The sequence below is a fragment of the Metopolophium dirhodum genome, chromosome 4 (genome assembly GCF_019925205.1).
Source record: "Metopolophium dirhodum isolate CAU chromosome 4, ASM1992520v1, whole genome shotgun sequence".
NCBI classification, from domain to species: domain Eukaryota; kingdom Metazoa; phylum Arthropoda; class Insecta; order Hemiptera; family Aphididae; genus Metopolophium; species Metopolophium dirhodum.
The window spans coordinates 7,421,606-7,443,524 of record NC_083563.1 but is presented as its reverse complement, the minus strand read 5'-3'; the positions used below and the strand labels follow the sequence as shown (position 1 = coordinate 7,443,524).

Genomic DNA, 21,919 nt, shown 5'->3' with positions numbered 1-21,919 from the left:
CTTCAGGAACATCGGCTAAGCACTCGTTTTAACGGTGGTTTTTATTCGAAATTGATACATATTTAGAGCCAGCTCACAGATCTGTTTAAAATAATTCTAGGATCTATTTATCTTTTAATTTATTAAAAAAGATTTTTATGCTTATCGATGTACTGATCTGGAAAATGTAAGTAATAAGTACCAGAGTCACCCAAAGAATATTATTGAAAGTATTGAAACTACCCACCCTCTCGTGACAGCTAGAAGTATTAAAAATCGTTTCATCAAATTATCTAACACTTTTAAGACCTCATATTCTATTGGAATCAGATTTCGAATCCTGAGTGTAATGCGAAGAAGATACACAATAACCTTTTGACCAAACCGTGATACCAAAACGCTGTCTTTATCTTATCCACTGGCGAAACCACGCCAATCTATTTCTACTTATTTTTATTTTTATATATCAAAATGAATTACTAACCATTTATACTGTTTATTCAATTGTATAACATGATTATTTTAATACTTTCTTATGAATATTTTCAGAAACTAAAAAAATACCTTAACAAATGTTGCTAAAATATAATGCTATATCAAAAATACAAAACATAATGGTATGGAAATACTATAATATAGATTTAGAACTGGTTGTAATACTCGAAATTAAAATTCTAAAAATCCTAAAAACTAAAAATGTTCATCTTCCTTACACTCACTCTAAGATTTCAAAATTGTAAATGCTGGAACTACAAAATGTGACGTTGGATGACAGTTAGAATATTTATATACAATTGTGCGTAACACTTAAGCCAGGCCTGTGACATGCGTGACCTGAATTCAGTTAAATACAATAAACTGGTGTCTGGTGAAAAAATATATATATATCTTAACTCCTAAGTAAATTATTACAATTGCAGGTTATTTTATACAATTAATTAATTACATTTGACGTGCAATTTTTTGCTTTGTACAACACTATGGAAAAATACTGAATTTATTAGTATTTTGTAACCATAAAGTTAGTTCAACATATAGGTAGTTACTAGTTTGTTAGTAGTTAGTACATTAAATTTCTGATGTGCTACGTGTAACCTATATTTTTAATGATTTGAAGTAAAATTACTGCCTTATTGTGTATGAAGTTTAAAAGAAATAACACATCATCGTTAAACTTGTAACTTTTTCATTTTGTAGTGAATCTAATTTAATGAGAATTGAAAGTATATTTTCATTTCAGTAAACTTTTTTAAAAGTATTTTTCTGTTTTACTTAGAATAGTTAACTCAATTGTTACACTTTATATCACTTTCAAAGTGTTTACATGGGTTTAATTTTTTTTTTATTATTAAAAGACCTTTGTCATTATGGTATTATTTCAATTTTATATCAAACGGTCATAGTTCATTTTATGATTTATAGTTTTTTTTTTTTTTTTGTGTAGAATAAACTTTCCTTAATTTTAGAAATGTTTTAAAACCATTTTATTAACCGTTATTAAACATGCTTGAAAAAATTATAAAAAAAATTTCATTGTTATGATACCTCAACGGGGATAGATACTCGTGCAGTTGTACGACATGATGAGTGATGACATTCGTATCCTTTTGGTCACTTCAGCACAAGATAGTTTGATAACATTGCAGTGGCGAAGCATAGTCTCTGTGATGAGACGCCTCTGTGGAACGTCCACCCCTACCTACTTATAGAGTACGGACAAATAATTTAAATAATACATTTAATAAAATATTTGTATTAAAAATTTGAATGTCAAAGCATAATATTAATATGTATATTAAATATATGCACTGCAATACATTTAGCCAAAATCTTATCATTTTGTTATACCATTATTATAGTTTTCTTAAAAAAGACTAGTTGCTGACCACGCTCTTGAGCTGGTGGTTTTCAACGTGATGGGTCATTCCAGTAAAAATCCAAATACAGCACGGTGTACCCCTGGGAATTAAAAAGCCAGTGGGGGGTTTATATTTTTGTTTTATTTTATTTTTCAGTAATTCGCACTGTCACGTAATCACGTTGACGTGCCATCGACCGCCGCCCGCCAACTCGTTATCGTGGCCGGTTCTTAATTTACCGTTTGTTTATTTCTATTTTTTTGTCTGATATTGTCTAAAAAAAAATTAGAATCAATAATATTGTCATTATATGCCCGATTTTGTTTTCGATGTCTCCCCGACCTTAAAGTCCCTTCTCGCTGTATTAAACACCTCGGCATTTAAAAATAATATATTTGATACAAACCATTGCATTATAGAAAATCGATTTTTATTGAATACCAGTTACAACTGCAGGACATGTCAGTATTTTTTTCTTGCAATGTTTGTCATTCTCACCATAAACAAATTTGTACCATATACATAAGATTTCTGATCTATAATAATAATTCTAAAAACTTTTGTATATTTTTATTGGGTACTCTAAAACATGCCTACTGTGATACTATAATAAAAAAGAAAGTATATAATATCACAATAAAACAATTTACTGCTATCCTCTTTTTGTCTTTTCGTTTCCTTCGAGAATATAATATAATGTTTAGAACTTATACGATAAAATATATTATAGAAATTTAACGTATTCTAGAGTCTATTTATGTTTTTGATTACAATGGATTTTATTATTATACGTAATATAATAAAAGACTATCAATAACAATGTGAAAAATCCCACGCATAGGTCTACACGTCTTGATAAGATTTTTTTGTCTAATTTCTCTTTGACTTAACTTAACTAATTCATTCAAATTAATAAACTAATTTATGTTCCTCATTTATTCCATTTCGATACTCTCATTTTTCGAATTCTGAAATGTTTGATAACTATTGCACAATTTTACCGCGGACATTCTTGATTTTGGACATTGTTTCCTCGGAAAATTTTGTAGAATACCTTAATAAGTAATTAGTAATCACTAATAAATAAGAATATAAATTTATAGCAAGATAAATCGTTATAAAAGGGTTTATGCTTATAGCCTGTTTAACTAATACCTATATTTTATAATACATTTAAAATTATCTTTAAATCTATTTTATTTTGAAAACTTCACTTATTATAGTTATTTCTGACAGTTATATAGTTCATAAAAAAATAATAACATTATAGAAATAAGGGACATTTTTATGAAAATTGTACAAGTTTACAAAAACAAAAAAAAAATACACTATGGGGGAAAATGGAAAAATAAAGTTTACCTTAATGTAATCAGAATAGTAGGAAACACATTTATAAATGAGAATTACTTTCTATCAGTTTCCCCACCAAAAAACCATTTTCAACAAAATCCAAGTCTTACTAAAAAGTAATAAGACGTCATGTTTATGGGAGTTATGTTTATCTACCTGAATAAATGTATTCGTATTAATTATTTGTAAACAAATAATATACATCGATCTTTAAATTTTCTTTTTATTCATATAAAAAAAAAAAACAAATACATATACCGTTTCTAAGTATATAAAATATATTATTGTATAGCTTATATTTGTTGTTTTATGAAAACAAGTTTCCTTTTAATAACGTTTTTCTCATTTCTATAATATTTTATGTTTCCCCGTGGTTCATAATAGTATATTCTGTGGCAAGGGCGGAAAGTGAGCTATTTCAGTCGCGGGCGACGTGTACGGCACAAGCCCCATTTCGCCCAAGACTGAAATTGTCTTCCCGCACGAGCCACACATACAATTTTTTGTCACGCCCCTGCACTCATCGATCACGGCAAAGGTAATGCGAGGATTTATGCAACAACTAGACTATAATTGTGTACGACGACAATATTTCATGAAAGAAACGATTTGGTTTTATTTATTTTAAGCGTCACGCATGGAGGTTATAATATGATTATAAGATGTAACCAAAAGTTTATGTTTTGTTAGGACTGACGACCGTGGTATAGATTTCAGTGTCTATTTCTGCAGGGTATACGCGCGTGAAATTTGCGCGCAGTACTTTTGGGGATTTCCACTTTACCGGACGAAAAAAGGACGGTTTCCAACGCTTCAACCGCTATCGAAAATCAAACTTTCGGAGCAGGCGTGACAAAAAATATATTTATTGCATTACTTCTCATTAATTCGTTTCAAGAATTTCGTTTATGGAACGTTTAATCTCTATGAGTGTATTAACATAGAATGAAATAAAAACATATTTTCACGGATCTGGTTGTTTTAGGGTACGTAAACTAGTGTGCAATAGATATTGATCATGTACACTGCATTATAATGTAGGTAGTTTAGAAACAGTTTTTGTATTACATGATTTTTATTTTCAGTTTTAAATGCTTGGCATTTTACCAATAAACCATATTAACATTTTACTACATTATGTTTATGTACGTTCACTTAATAAAATATAATATCAGTAACTCGGATACAGTTTCAAAAGATGAAAATGTGAGGAAGTATGTAACCGATCTGATGTCGAGTTTGACTTGTCATTGAGTAAGTCACTGTAAATAATGTAATGTATGTGTTAAATTTGAATTTAATGTTAAAACATTGTACAAGTATAATACTTCAAACGACTCCGAGCGAGATATTTTTACTGATAAATGACTTGATTAACCGTATACAAATAAACGTATACCGTATATAATGTACCTATGCGGGTACTTAACAATCTCTAAGAGAATATTTTCGGAGAATTCTTTCTCTAGAATTCTATACTACTAAGTATTTATATATATAACATAATATATATGATTATATTTTTATGATACAGTTATACTGCTATTCAAGTAATTGATTTTTCTATAAGAATTACGGTAAATTAAATACAGTTTTGCAAAAACATTACGATTTGAAATAATTTTGTCTAGTTTGAACCTAATAAAATATCAATAAAAAAAAAAATAGCGCTTATTTATTTTCTTATATTTTTGAATTCAGTATGAACTATACTTATGAAAAATCTTATTTTACATTTTCAATCTTTAGCTATACAAATTAAACATTTTATACATTTTTAACTCAAATTATTCTAAATTTTTGTGACTGACGAATTTTGAAAAAAATTCTTGATTATTTATCTATCGACAATAATTGAAAACAACTTAAAAAAGTTTAAATAGCTCAAAGGAGTCAAAATATTATGGACATTTCATAATGTACGGAAAATTATCATATAAACATTTGGTGAACATTTAAAGTATTTACAGTTATTATATTTTGAATTACAGCATAGGAAGTAAATCGATTTTGGTAAAAACTAGTTTTTTTTCCTTAGGCCCTCTGAAGTACCAACAAGATTAACTTTCCTACTGGAAAAAATCCGAATTAAAAAATTGAAGAATTTGTGATGACAGACTTCGAATAAACAAACACACATTATTGTAAAATTAATACGTTCATCGTTCCACTAAGAATCTATAACATACATCATTGTAAAATCAGTACATTCAACACTCCTCTCAAAATTTAAAATAGAAGGTCCTTAATATTATAAAAATTCAAGCTTAGTTACAAATTTTTTTTTAATGAGATAATTTATTGATTTCGAATTTACAAGAATTTTTTTTTTTTTTTTTGATCTTAAGCTTCGGCAACTATGGCCATTAGCTGTAGTGGTTTGTTTGTGGGTTGTTAGTGTCGGTAGGGGAAGGAACACGTGTGTGTTGGGTTTTGGCAGAATTTTTGATTGGGCACCCGTAGGTATCTGCCATGCCCGGGTGGGGGATGGTGGCACTTGTTCTCCGGACACCGTGACTTGCACGGAGAAAAATGCCGCCCGGTGGTCGAGGATCGAACTCGGACCGGCTGTGCCGAATCCGTCGCGTTAGACCGCTCGGCCACCTCGTCCCCCTTACAAGAATTATAATACAAGCTACGATCAATGTTTTCATCAAAATATCCAGTCAATACTATTTTGTATTTTAATTTTCTTACGAATATGAAAGGTTTTTTATTTTATATAATTTTGTTTTTCAAGAATACAATATGTTTTGTCTTATTTTGGTTTATCGACTCTAAAAATATAATTCGTGTCATATACTCATCGTTTTCAATAATATACACTAAACATTGTGTAAAAACTATTGATGCTATATTTCCTCTGCAGTGATTTAAATTTATTATTCAATTTAGGAATTATATTTTGATATGAGTTACACTATTGTTATGCAATAATAAGTTATAACTAGAACTACCGTACCACTGAAAATTATACAAATGAATAACTACAAAATGTATAAAATAATACTGTATAATACAGTAAAAATAATATATTATGATAAAAATTAAAAATATAAATCCATAATGTTATAAGTTATACACTTAAATCTTTATCATTAATATCTAGTAGAACAAACTGGTTATGAAATTTGTTTATTCAGATATTTAATATCATTGTCATTTACATTATTTTTTTTTATTTAAAATGTATTTGTTTGTTTAAAAATTAGATTCACTTGATTTGTCTCGAAGCTTTTAAAACTTAATGAAAAATACAATTTGGTTTGCAGATTTTTGTAATCGTTTCAATAATAATTTACTATGGTAAAATCTCTTCGTTGTTTATTTTAGTAAAAACTAAAAACCCATTTTGAAATGATGACCAAAAAGGATTATTTTTATAAATTGTTACTTTTTAATTTTGCGAGAAAAAGATCGATCTTATACTAAGAATTTTGAGGTTTACTGTTTGCTGTGAACTAGAAAAAACTATTAATATTATTTTAAAATGTGATATCTTCAATCAACTAATTTGTGGATAATAATCATACTTATCACACATTTTTTTAATTTAAAATTAATGTACAGTGTACAAATTTAAGCTTTTAATCAATCTATTTGAGTAATTCATATAATTTTAAAGGTGTCGTTAGATTTAATATTATTTAATATGAAACACATTTACTGATGAATAATTAACGTATTCAAGACCATTGCGTGTTTCGGAAATCATTTGCTGAAATTGAATTATTTTGATGGTATGGTATATTGATATGGGATTTATCGAAAAGCAATGCATCGGCTACGTGACCGGTTATAGGAATAAGATTAGAGGGAACACCAGCAATAGAAAGGTTGTTCTCTAATGGAATCTGATATTATATCGACACGGACGTCGAACATTTCTATCATTTGAAAACGGAGAAATCTGAAAACCACTTAGTTTTTTTTTTATATATATAATGTTTTGCTTTTGGATTACTTACAAGCACTTGTTGCCTCTCTGGAGGATTGGGTTTCGGTGTAAGATCTCTTCTGAATGCATAGAAAAATGAATTAGTTGATGGCGTATAGCAGTTGTGCTCACAAAAAATAAAAGGAAAAAACGAGTAAAATGTTTGTGGCAATTGAAAAACGAGAAAACATAATATACGAGAATCATTCTCAAAAGGGTAGGTATAACATGTCTTTTTGAAAGAGTTGAGTCTGAGTATGTGGCAAAAATGTTTCTATGATAATATGTAAATATGGTGAATGATGATGTATCTAAGGGACAAGAGGTTATGCTGAGTGTTTGAGTTCATCACAATGGCTATTAGAAACTTTCTAGACAGTGTCAAATTTGATTTATCCAAAATATTCCTTCCCAGAATAACAACCAACAAACATTTGGCGAAAAGCAAGGAAAATATCGGTTGCGCCAAAAAAAAAAAAAAAAAAATTGTATCTATAAAACAATGTTATTAGGAATATCTGCAATGCGGTCATCTGAAAGTGGTTCATTATGTGTCCAATTTATGTTTCAACAATATACATTTTCGTAAGATGGTCAGTATTTTGAATCAGATTATGTTTTGTTTACAAAATTTAACAGATGTTCATTTACAAATATGACGTAGGGGCACATATAGCCAATTTACAATCAAAGGAATTCATGATTCAAATGATTTTTGAATAACACAAATATTTATTAGATGTAAACGATAAGTTATGGAAAAAAATTATATTGTTATATTTTTACGTATGGATTCAGCAGTTGAAATTCTTTAAAAATTATTTAATAATCGTGATTTAAAATAAATTATTTGCAAGATATTTAGATAAATAGTCAATCTCAATAGAGGTTTGTAACATAACTAGTTTGTAACCTAACTTAGGTATATTTTTAATATAAGTTAATTACAGATTTTTAATATTATTATAACAAGATTCAAATACCATTAGGTATACCTTAGTCTTTAGCCTCCTAATAAAGAATCAAAACTAATGCTATTGTAAAAACAGTATGATAGGAAAAGTACGAAATAAAATTTAAATTTCCAAAACTAAAATATAAGAAGTGTTTTCAATTTTAACTCCTAAATTCATACTTTGCACGCGATACCTACCAAAATAGGGAAAAATCAAATTTCAATTTTATCCCACTACGAGAAGAGCACCACAAAACATTGCACTTTTTTCATTACACAATTTTTTTTTAACCCTTGTACATACCTAAGGCATTAATGTCAACAATCGAATTCCATTTACCAATTTACCATTATTACTTTAGCCACCTAATAAAGAATCCAAATTTATGATATTGTAAGAAAAATAACTGTGAAGTAATTAATTACGATTACCTATAATAACAAATTAAAATAATAATATTGATTTAGATGATTGTATGTTAAAATAAAAATAATGAACTATGTTTGTCAACAATTTTGTTTATGTTTTTTTTTTTTTTTTTGAGTGTCATTAGATTACCGATTAAACTACTTAAGTGTATAAAAAAGTAGTTATACGAAAAAATGATTGTAAATTAAACATATACTAATTATTTTAATTAAAAGTATTAGAATTTCAACTGCTAAATTCATATTTTGCATGCGATACCCACCAATATTAGGGAACTCATGATTCAAATTTCAAGTTAAAAAAGTTAGTTATAAGAAAAATGTATTGAACTCTTGTAAATTAAACATATACCAATTATTTCAATTAAAAGTATTAATGCAGATTTTACTAAGCTTTAGAGGGTCATAGTTAATAAACTAGTGAACTAAAACTGATGATTTATTTATCAAAATTTTAAACAAAAAAAGCTTTACCAGAATCCATTAAAAAATATAGTAGTTACTATTTGAAAAAATAAAGTTGATTTTGCTATTGGTACACATGCATGTTTAAAAATTTTGAAATTGTTATACAAAAATTGCCTGTTAAAAATAAAGAAACACGTCTTTTTTCGTTTTAACAAAGTCTTATGTCATCGATCCATAATCATTAAAAAAAACACCGCGTTCAATGACATAACATACACCCTCTATAATATATATATATATATATATATATATATATATACATATAAATTACAATTAAAAATATTTTTATGTAAGTATTGGAATGTGGCAAAAAATTACTATGATAATGAAATTATTATTTTGTTGTATATTAAGGTATAATAATAAATTATAGTATTTACTATAAAATTACTTATTAATATTTATTATTATGACCTAGTTGATAGGAATTTTTGAAGTTAATATTAATTGATGAGATATAATAAATCATTAACATTAATTAGGTGCTATCAATAATTAAACTTAAGCCTATACACTGAAATTTTTAATGTTATTTGCTTTTTGATAAGTATCTTTTGTCGTTATAGGTATGCGGGGTTTTTACCGATTATGGGTCGATGTTATAGAATTTCGAAAAAACGAAATATACGTTTTTTGAACAGGCAATTTTATTATAACAATTTCAAAATTTTTATACACGAAGTTGTACCAATAGCAAAATCAACTTAATTTTAGATTCTGAGCGTAGCGATGAATGTATTGATTTTACAATGATGTGTGTTTTTTTTTGTGTCTGTTATCACGGTTTGGGGCAGTAAAAATGCTTAGATTTTCTTCGACAGTATCTTTTCTGTTAGGAGAGTGAATCTAGTTGGTACTTTGGGAAGTCAAAAGTAAAAATTTCCTAGTAGTTTTCAAAAGCGCCGTGAAATACAAAAGAAAAATTAAGGAAAAACGGGAATTTTTACGCAAAATCTGTTTTTGAAAAAATCTATTTTGGTTTTTGGTTTAACACTAAAACAAATGAACGTATATACATGCAATTTTCACCGGTTGTTTATATTTGCGTTTTCTATGCACGATAAAATTTTGAAAATATTTTGATTTGTTTTGAACTGTTTAGGAACATTTTCATTTTCCAATTTTTTTAATATTTTTCCTATGGATGTCAATAAAACATTATTTATTGGGTAAAAAAGTAACGATTTTTTTATTTTATTGTAATTAAAAAATGAATGACTGTAGATACTTGAAAAATTCATTGAATGTTTATATTAGAATTTTCTATACACCATACAATTTTGAAAATTATTTGACTTTTTTCGAGCTTTTTACGGACCATTTCAAATTTTTTTTTCTATAAATACCAATAAAATGTTATTTGTTGGGCCAAAAAATGTGAAAATTTAATACAAGGCTCCTTATATATTGTTACAATAGCAGTTAAAAAACATTAGAAATACATAGGCACAATTTTTTTTTTATAAGCATTTAAAGTTCAAATTTTGACAAAATTTATCAAATTTTAAATTTAATAATTATTTTGTAGTTAAAAATTTATAAAATGTTCAACTAGGTAAGGATTGAAAATTTAAAACAAGGCTCCACGTAAATAGGTTATAATATATTAATTACTTTATTCAAAATAATATCATCAAATATAATTATATACTTATCATAGGCTGATAATATACTTATCATTATGCTGACTGACCGTTTTCGCTCAGAATCGTTTTTCTTATACAATGATATTATATCATTGAATTCAAATTTAACACCATCCATTACAGTGACCTACTTGTAACCTACTGTACAGCAGAGTGACATCTACTTACCCACCTTTTTTTCAAATGGTAATAATAGATTCTGCTAAAATAATTTTTTTTGTCAATTTTGATAGTAAAATTATCATTTTTGGTTCACTAGTTTATTTACTAAATAGCTGGATCATTGTTATTTTAAATCATAAGCTAAAACGAAGGATTGCATTCGAAACAAAAAATCGTTTCATGTCATTTACAATTAAAAGGTTACACAAAGCCCAAAGCACATAGCATAATATTATTATATAATAGTATACATAATATTATTTACTTTGTTATGCTACTAACTGAAATATTGACAAATCGTTCTCTATAGGTAACTGTACGTTTATTTTAAGTGCTTTTTATTTGATTATATTTTAACTATTATTATGATAGTCTGGTTCATATCAAACAAATATTATTTTATAGAATATACCTACAAAAACAAATATAGTTTCTATTTTTTATTTATACTCTTTAAAGATTAAAACTTTTAAAAATTATGGAAAAGTTCAAAAAACTTTTGGATTACTAATCATGATTATACTTAATTGATATTAAATAATTTAAATATTACTTAAAAAAACTTATTTTTTCGTTATGGCTATGGATATTAATTATGTTGGTTTAATGATATATTCAGTATCCATACCATAATGAATTCTCTATTGAACAGGTTACACGGGTGAATAGTTTAGTGGTTATTATATTGCATTTAAAAATAATTATTATTATTGTAAATATAAACTTCATAATATATGATTTTATTTTAATTAAATTGAATCATATAGGTACAGTTTGCAAATGTTTGCAATTCGAACTCCGATGTACCTATATTACCTACCTACCTAATAGAAATGTAAACAATTTCCTATTCAATGCATATGATTATAGTTTATGGCTTAGAGTACATTAACTACCATAAAATATGTATACTGTATACGTACAATAATTTGCTAATACAGATAGAAAAATAAACTAATTAATGTAAAAAAAATCCTTCTTGCTTTATGTCTTTGTTTGTGCTTTAATAAATGAGTAGTATCGACACCACAATTATTTAGAATAGTTTCACCTTTCATGAACGTTATAGTTTATCTCAATCATATATTGTTAATCCCTTGCATACATATATTAATTAATCCACCAAGTAGTTTTTTTTTTATTGATCTAAAACGCTTCAACAGCAAAGTTATTGGCGTGAAGTTATATGTTAACATTTTATTTTTTAAATACAATATTTTCAAGTAGTTTTAAAGCATAACGGGATTATTATTTTATAAAAATGAAAATCATGCATTCCAATAAATTATGTAATACACAAAATAATGCATATATTATACATATATTTAAATATGATGTATTCTTTATACCTATTTATAAATTTATAATGGACTATTTTACGTATATTTGAATTTTAAGAATTCCAAAAATATTCAATATGTCGAATGGAATTTTTTGTTTTAGTAAGAGTGTTTAGTATTTTTATTATATATTAACTAAAAATTAACTGTAATTTGAGGGTAAAAGAGTGTCAAGTGTCTTATTTCCGTCATAGAAGAAAACGTTTAAACTCACATTATCGATATTTATTCCAAAATAAAAATATAACCAAACATTTATATTGTAACAATAGAAATATATTTTAGTATTGGATATTTTTTTAAAAAATTGGGAAAATTTAGCAGTAAACATAATATGTGAAGTTGTATGGCATAGCTAGTTTTAATATATAGCTAGTTGAAGGACTTGAATCTAATTGCAATAATTTTCAAACTTATCGAATAAGTTATCATAACTATATAACTAATATAATTCCATCACTTTAAAGTTTAAATTATATACAATTTCCAGTTGTTTGTATCATAATGATAATTAAAAAGAGGGTAAGTGGATGTCGCTCTACTGTACAGTAGGTTAGAATTAGGTCAATGTATAATTTATTGTATTAAACTTGAATTCAATGATATATTACATTAATATCATTGTATAAGAAAAACGATTCTGAGCGGAGATAGTTTGTCAGTCTGGGTATTTTATATTGTTTTTATTCATTATAGCCTGTAAGTTGAATTCATATTATAATATTATAATTTTTTATTCGTTTCTATGGTGATACACAAAGCGTTAGAAATTAAAATACCATTCTTAGCGGTTTTTCGTAATTTGTCGGTGGTTTTTCTAGTGGCATTAAATAATTATTGAGAAAATCGAAAAATAACCAATTAAAAGTATCATTTTGATTAAATTTACTAAAAGATAAGATACTATAATATGTTGAAATCGAAACATTCCTTTTGGTAGACATTTTATATACAGGATAAAAAAAAAAAAAAATTTTAAATTTAACACCATTGTAAAACCACTAGCTTCCTCGCTCCGCTCAGAATCTAAAATAATTATAACAATATAATATTATAATCACTACTCGCTAAATAATCAAGATTACGAATAACATAAAAAAAAAATTAAAAATGTAATTCTTACTCGTGATTGGAATACATTGGGTATAATCATCAATTAGACTAATTTAATAGTCTTGTCTTATTAAGTGTCTATTTATGCACATCAGTAGTAAGTTGTTTTAATATGTGTTTATTAGTTGGTTCTAATATCGTATTAATGATCAAAAGATTAGTTTTACAAATAATACAAGTCGATTTCGATTTATCGATACATACACGGCTACACGTATGAGGATAATATTTCATTGAATTCTAAAAACGGTTAGACCTACCTTTCATATTGTAATATAAATACAATTTACCACAGACAAACACTATAATATGCACCAGCATGATAGTATAATAATATTAAAGTTGGTTATATTTTTTATAGTGTATAAGACATTTCTGTCTTTGTTTATCTAGATTGTTACAATTTCTCAAAGATTTCTGTATACCTACCTGCACAAAGTTTGTTATCAAGTTTGATGAGAATTCTTCAGCTTAGTACAAAAGTTTGTCGTTATAATAATAGATACTATAATATGTATGTATGTATGTATTGTTCTATGATAATGTGATTTTAACCCGAGTTTAAAAAATAGTTTGTATTCATTTATAATATAATCTTACACGTCATGAAGTTATGAAGTAGAGAGAATTGCCTTTAAATGTAAAATGATAGGTACTATAATAAACATTAAATAGTATTATATAATGTACCATAATAATATAATATATAATGGATATTTTAAATAAAACTAGAGATTGTTTTTAAAAGAAACATGTAAGTTGTAACATCTCAAACATCTGTTTAATTGAATTCCTGATAGGATTACTTTGATATTGTATAATTTATAATGTATTTAATGACAGGTGAAATTACTCTTTTTTATCTCTTGTATGCAAACATATATTATAAATTTATGCTATTATCGTGATCTGTTTTGTAAATTAATTAATAGATTTATCTACACAAAAAAATTTTGATTGTTGAGTCTCGTAAATTTTCAATAGTGCCTTTAGTTTTAAATAAATGTATTATCTTCAATAAAGTATACTACTATACTCATACTCCATAATATGAAATAATTAAAATTGCAATATTGAAATGTTTTAAAAATAAATATCGTGTTATAATTTAAGGATTTATTTAACTACAAATATCTAAAATATTATGATTTATTGCTTTTATTTATTCCTGAGTTGTATAGAAACCTATTTTTTTTAAAAAAAATTTTCATTTGATATACTGTGTGATATTCAAGTTTGTGTAAATATTCAATAATTATAGGTAATACATAATTTAATTCAAATGGCATGTATATTAATAAATTCAATAAATCAGACTCTTCCTAATGTTTCATATTTTTTATTTATTGGTTCATATTTTGCATTATGGCCAAGTTTAAACAGTTAAAACACCATAATATAGTTTTACTCGAAGAAGGTGTTCTTTTAAAGTTTTCTCTTTCAAACTTTTGGCGATCTTTTGATATTCTTTTATGTATATTTTTTAATGTAATTTACAAAAGGTGTCCGATCACCATTAGAACATCTATGTATATTATACATATAATGGCCATATATTAATATTTTAAAAACAGGGGGACCTTTTCAGAATTGTGTAAATTAATGAAAATAAATTGACCAATAACCAACTAAACAAATCATACTAATCAGTGGTGGTCAATTATTGTGGGAGGGAGTGAGGGAGGATATATCTCCCCATGACCTTTTTCCATATTTATGATCTTATACCTACATATAAATTATAATTGAATGATCAAAATAAATAGTGCATATTAATAAATTATTAGTCCCCCCTCCCCCACCACCATATATGAAATAATAATTTGACTGTCACTGATACTAATCAGAACCAGTACTTTCAGATTTAAAAATATTATCAACAATGACGAATTTTTAATTTTTTTTTAAATTTTTTATCTAATACGAATACAAACAAGTAGAATATGCATTAACATTGTACATTGGAGCATACATAATGCAAAAATATTATTAATATTTCAATTCAAATTGATTGATTAAGTAAAAGGAAATAATGGGAACTAAGGATAATTAAAAAATGGTTTTTTAGTTAAAAATGTATACAACAATAAATACATTATTTTTTGTGTTAACGAAGAGTTTTTCAATTTCAATAAAACAATCTGTGAAATATTATGAGCATTTATGGCATTAAAAAGCGTATTCATGGATTCATCAAATGATGCCCTTAATCTTGTACCTATATTAAAATATTAGAAATATTTCTTGACAAATTAAATTTTTTAAGTATTAGGTAATATAAAATAATTATTATTGAGCTATATTATAATGGGGTTAAAATGGTGCTTTACGTTTATTGAGAACAATTTATTATTTGACAGAAGTATTAAAATAAATATAGATAATAATATATATAATAACAATAAATTATGAAAACGCATACGACCTATGCCATAAGTATTGCACTAAAGCTACTGTTGAACTTAAGGAATACAAATGCGTTAAAATTGTATGTTATCAAAAATGATGTTTTAAAACGCATCTGTTATAGTTTATATTCGTTATAGATTTGGTGTTTTGCCTAAAATGTTTGTTATAAATGAAATATATACCTATTAGTGTATAATATGTTTAATACTCTGGAATATTACTTGTACGTCTTACGATTAGAAAATTTTTATTAATATTTTAGTATTATACTTAATATTACTTTTTTTTCGTGTTATAGAAACTGTGTTGGATCCTGAATTAGTCCAACCAACGACATCTACTGTGCCAAAAATAAAGACACCTCCACATACAAGACGGAGAAATTCCACTAAAATCCAACAACCAATATCGCCTCCAATATTTGAGGGTCCAGCAATGTCCAACGTCACGGCTAGGTTGGGCGAGAGCACGTTTCTATACTGCACAGTCCAAAACCTGAAACAGAGACCGGTATGTTTATTGCACATTGTCCACATTTGAACTAAGTTTACAACTTTGAAAGAAAATAAATATTAATCGATCAGATGAAACGATATCAAATGGTTTTTATCGTGCTTACAATGTCAACTTGTTTCCATTAAGTTATCAAACCACAGTTATAAGTTTATATTTATAGGAAATAGTATTCGGTCCGGCCTCTCAAAAAAATATCAATAATGGTGACATCGTAAGTTAATAATATCGCCGCATTGAAATATTGAATTTAAAAAAAAAAAACCCATAATTCGATTTTAATTTTTAATTTTTATACCTACACAATCTTGTCAAGATTGGAAAACTGTCCTGATGAGTTATTATCTTCCTTGATATTCAGAGCTCAAGCCACCAAACAAGATCCAATTATCTTTTCCACTTTTCGTAATAATCATTCGTTTAACTCTCCAATAAATCAAATTATATTATTTTTGTTATTAGTTTATTATTGATCTGTCTATTACCATTGGCGTTAATTTTATTTTCACTATCTACCCAAAGTCCTAAACATTGTTAATACATATATGTAATTTATTTTAAATAAAGACCTACCTACTACAAAAATTGTACCAATATTCTTAAAAAATTTTCTTACGTTTTACACTTTTTAATTTTTATACTTTACAATGAAATCTATTATATTTTCATATTTCAATTGATAATAAAATATACATTAGCAAATAAACATAATTGGAATGTATAAATAATAATAAATTATATACCTATTTGAATAGATGTAATAATACACACATTATTAATACAAAATTACATTATACTAATATACAAGTCATAAAATGTGTGTACATTTATTGGTATATTTTATTTAGAGAAAATCAAAGACCCCCAAGTATAACTTATATATTATTATGTATATAATATATATTTTGATGTAGAACCCTTATATTTTATATGAGCCAAAGCCATTATTTATAATATTCTATAAAATCGAGGAATAAATCACAATTACTTATGTAATATATTATAGTATTATATATCATAATAATATATACTTATTATATTTTAATATAGGTACAAGTAATCAAGACTAAGTATTTAGTTTGAAAGGTTGATAAAAATAAATAAAGCATAACATTTTGTAGGTGGTGGAACAGTTAGGGCAAACTTAATAACACAATAACGACACACGCTTTTTCTGTGAAGCACCTTTTATTCAGAGTTCGAATCACAATTTGTTACAATTAATAATCGCGCGTGGGTTCGTCGACGACGGTTCGGCTTAAGCTGTTTTCCGTCGCCACCGCCGCTGGCCGGGCCGGCGGCCGTGCCACAGGCGGCGGCCAGACCGGTTGTCGGTCGCGATCTCGCGGACGTCGATAGAGACGCCGCGGTCGTTGCGATAACGACCGCGACATACTCCCCCCCGAGTCCGCGAGACGCGACCGAGCAACCTAGTCCACGGGGAGGATGACTGGGTCCCCGGGCGTCACCTCCATGGTCTGGATCCACCGCTCCACCGCGGCCAGCTGCTGTTCCGGGGTGTCTGGCTGCTGGGCCAGCTGCTGCTCTGCTGGCGGCTCTACCATGGGCCGTTCGTCGGTCTGGTCGGCTTGTGGCCGAACCGCTGGCCGCCTGAACCGGCCACGCCCATCCCGGACGTCGTGGCGCTGGTACGCCGTCGCTGTTCGGCGAGGTGGCACTCGTCCGGGCGGTCCTGCCCTAGGCCTGGCGGCTTCGGGCTGTGGGGTGTTCGCTCGAGTGGACCGGCGTCCCTCGGCGAAACCCCGCTCGAACAAGGCCCATGCAGTCGGGCTTGCTCGTATCCGGCCGAACGACGCGGTAGCCGCGCGTTCGGCCGACCAACCGCTCACCGTGTCCTCCGGACCATCGCCCGACAGCCTCCTGGCTTCCCGCAACAACTGCGCGGCCATTGCCCGGAGCTTTTCCACATGCGCGGCAATCATGCCGCGGGATGGCCGGTTGTTGCGGTTCGGTGGGGGGTTATTGGCGCGTTCTGCCATCTGAAACAAAGTATGATTAGTTAGTGTTCTCTGACGGTCCTACAGCTCGCTTCATCGCTGAGACATGTAACTTAGTAGGGTGTTTACCCTCCGTCAAGAACACTCCGGTCCCTAGTGGTTTACCCAACTTAACCGGACCTAACCATTTCGGGGCGAACCCCGCGTGAAAACGCTTCTCCGCACTTGATTGCGGATGCGCTTTGTAATATACCCAATCCCCTACTGACAGATTGTCTTTTCCCGGGGATTCTGGGGCTATATGGGTACTGGGGCTTTTGGGGCTGGACCCCACCGGGTAACCCCTCTCTCCCACCGGAGCATCATCCGGTTCCACCGGAGGATCTTCGATTTCTACCGAAGGGTTCCGATCTGCTCCGGACACCTCCGGACCACCTTTGCCGTCGTCCGGCGACTCTTCAGCCAACTCGAGCTGCCAGTCTCCGGGGCCCTTGATCTCCCGACCAAACATCATTTTGGCCGGCGACTGTCCAGTGTTTCGGTTTTCTCTGTTCCTTACAGAGAACAACACGTGTGGCAGGTAGACATCCCACAGATGATGAGGCTTATCAACGAGTAAGGTCCGCAACCCTTTCTTCAACTCTTGATTTCGCCTTTCTACCGGGTTGGCACGTGGGTGGTATATTGGGGTCGTCCATCCTTCCACTCCCCACCTCTTGAGTGCGTCTCCCATTGCCTTGGACACGAACTGCGGGCCATTATCTGACAATAATGCCCTCGGGTATCCGAACCGTGGGAACAACTCCCGTTCGAATGTATCTACAATCGATTTGGTCGTCGCCTTTCCTAAGGGGTACGCCTCTACCCAGCGACTGTAACAATCAGTTACCACCAAAATCGTTGTCTTACCCCGCTGCGTTCGTGGGTATGGACCCATAAGATCGATACTCAGCACCTCCCAAGGTTGCCGTGGGACTCTGGTGCATATCTGATCTTCTGGTTTGCGATTCAGTGGTTTTACCCGTGCACAGACGTCACACGCCCGCACGTAATTACGCACTGCTTCACGCATACCGGCCCAAAAGAAACGACTCTTTATACTTCGGTACGTTTCTTTCCACCCTGGGTGATTCGCTGCCTCATGGTCGTGAAACCTTTGTAGCAAAACCTGGGCCTTGTCTACCGGGACGACCACCCCCTCTTCTCCAAGCGCGATGGATCGAGGGTGGCGGTGTAACACCTTGTCCCGGATGACGTACAACTTCCGAAGCCGACCGAACCTTGCACCGTCTCCAGAGAGTTTGGCAACTAACTCCCGTATGTTCGGGTCGTTTTGTTGCCACTCTCGGACAGCTTGCAATGTGACGTTTCCGTCACTCCTCTTCGGCTGGATCGCTCCACACTGGGTGACACCCACACCGGATCCTCCGGACATGCCGGACAGATCACCGAAGACTCCGGAAGTTTCTCCGGACACTCCGGGCCGAATCACTGGGGGATCGTGGATATTGTTCTCCAACGATTCTTCGTCCACTGTGTTCGGTCCCACCGGACAACGGGATAGCGCGTCGGCTGCTTCATTTTCTACTCCGGGCACGTGCCGGATTTCAAAATCGAAAGCCCCGAGTTGTAGCGCCCATCGCGTTAGTTTGCTGTTGGTACAGCGAGCTTGCTGTAACCATCGGAGTGCCGCGTTATCTGTAAATAACGTAAACTTACCAGACTCAAGATACGGCCTGAACCTGTCAACCGCCCAAACTATGGCTAGACATTCACGTTCAACTGCCGAGTATCTTCCCTGTGCTGGATTTAGTTTTTTACTGGCGTAGGAAATGATTTTCCTGTCACCACTCTCCCCCCGCTGGAAGAGCACGGCACCAACTCCGACTTCGCTCGCGTCGGTCTGTAGGTTGAATGGCTTACCCGGAAGAGGAGGGCAGAGCCGTGGTGCGGACACCAAAGACTCCTTCAACTTCCGGAACGCCTCTTGCTCAATTTCTGACCAACGCCATTTGGTCCCTTTGGCCAACAGACTCGTGAGTGGTGCTGTGATCTCGGCGTAGTGCGGCACGAACTGACTGTACCAACCACAAACGCCTAACACCCGCAACACGTCTTTAGTCTTCTTTGGAACCGGTAATTCTTGAATCGCCGTCAGTTTTTCCGGCTCCCGGTCTATTCCTTCACCGTCCACGACGTGACCTAGGAATTTGATCTGTGTCACCCCGAATGTACATTTTTTCGGCTGGCACGTCAGACCGTAAGACTGGAGTCGCTCCAAGACTCTCTGCAAGTGGTTTAGATGTTGATCGGGACCCTCGGAGTATACCACGATATCATCTAAATAAACCAACACAAATTTACCAACTAACCCACGGAAGACTTCGTTTACCAAGCGGCAGAATGTGGCGGGGGCGTTTTTAAGTCCAAAAGGCATTACTCTGAACTGGAATAATCCTCTTTGGGTCCTAAACGCCGTGAGTGGACGTGTCTCTGGTGAGAGACCCACCTGCCAGTATCCTGATTTCAAATCCATGGTGCTGTAAATCTTCGCTCCACCCATTCCTCGGACCATGTCATGGAGATCCGGCATCGGGTGAGCGTCCGACTCCGTCTGCATGTTCAGACGGCGATAGTCAACGCAAAATCTACGTGAACCATCCTTTTTCTTCACGAGTACCACCGGTGCAGCCCATGGAGATATGCTCGGTTCGACAAAACCCTGTTCCTCCATGTCTCGCACCATCTCGGCAATCACCTCGTTTTTCTCTCGGGAGTACCCGTAAGCGTTTAGAGCCACCGGATTTGGATCCTTGAGACGGATCTGGTGCTCTATCACCCGAGTTCTGCCTACCTCTCCGGAGAATACCTCCGGATATTGGCATAGGACTTCTTTGACCCGCATACCGTACTCTCCTTCGGGTAAACCTGCGGTTGTTAAGTCCACTCCTACGGTGACCGGAGTTACTGGATTTCTCCAACTCACGGAAACACGTCTTTCTTTCCCCAGGTGGATTATGCAACCGCTATAGTCCCAAGCGACTTGTTGCTCCACGAGGAAATCATGGCCCAGGAAGACATCTCCAATTAGGTTGTCTAGCACTGCGGCCCTAAAGCTTACCTCCAGATCCACTATCCGGGCCCGAAATTCGGAAAACTCCGTAATTTCTCGGGTCCGACCGTCCGCCATCCGGACAATCTCCAGTTCTTCGGTAAAACTCCGGCCAAACTTCTTTGCCACCCACGGTTTGACGTATGTCCTCGCCGCTTGGGAGTCCAGTAGCGCTACTACTGCCCCGAGTGCAAACTCTAGTTCAATGGCCGGTAACGGAACATCCGTTACTTTCGTTTTCCCCGTTGACACCGTTGCAATGGCTGGAGACTCTAACACTCCGGTCCGCAGATCCGAAAAGCGTTTTCTCAACTCAAACTTTGAGTCCGTATCCGAGTCTCTCCTCTTGCACTTTTCCCGTGGATCAGGAATAAACTCCTCGGAAAAATCTTCGGATGTGACCGGACAAATTAACAACTGCTTTGTTAACTCATCTTGTTCCGCATCACCTGAAATACTGTCCGCGACATTTTTATTGGAAAAATTACTCACCTCGGTGAAATTTTCACTTTTGTCCGGAACATTTTCGATCCTTAATGATTTTCCCGACCTGTTGTCCAGCTGGTCGGAACCCGTATCCATCACCGAACCATTTACCCGGTCCATTGTCACGAACTGTGGTTCCTTTGTCGGAACGTCGCTTTCAATGGGTTTTCTCGGGTGGATTCGGCGATTTCTCCGGTGTTTTC

The 21,919-nt window shown here is 32.1% G+C and overlaps 1 protein-coding gene across 1 annotated transcript in view; it reads left to right on the top strand.

Moving 5' to 3' along the window:
- LOC132943702 (uncharacterized) overlaps positions 1-21,919 on the top strand; it is a 263,660-nt gene that overhangs the window by 149,348 nt on the left and 92,393 nt on the right. Inside the window, exon 4 of the mRNA XM_061012754.1 lies at positions 15,946-16,157. Coding sequence (XP_060868737.1) covers positions 15,946-16,157 — 212 coding nt within the window. The remainder of the gene's footprint in view (positions 1-15,945; positions 16,158-21,919) is intronic.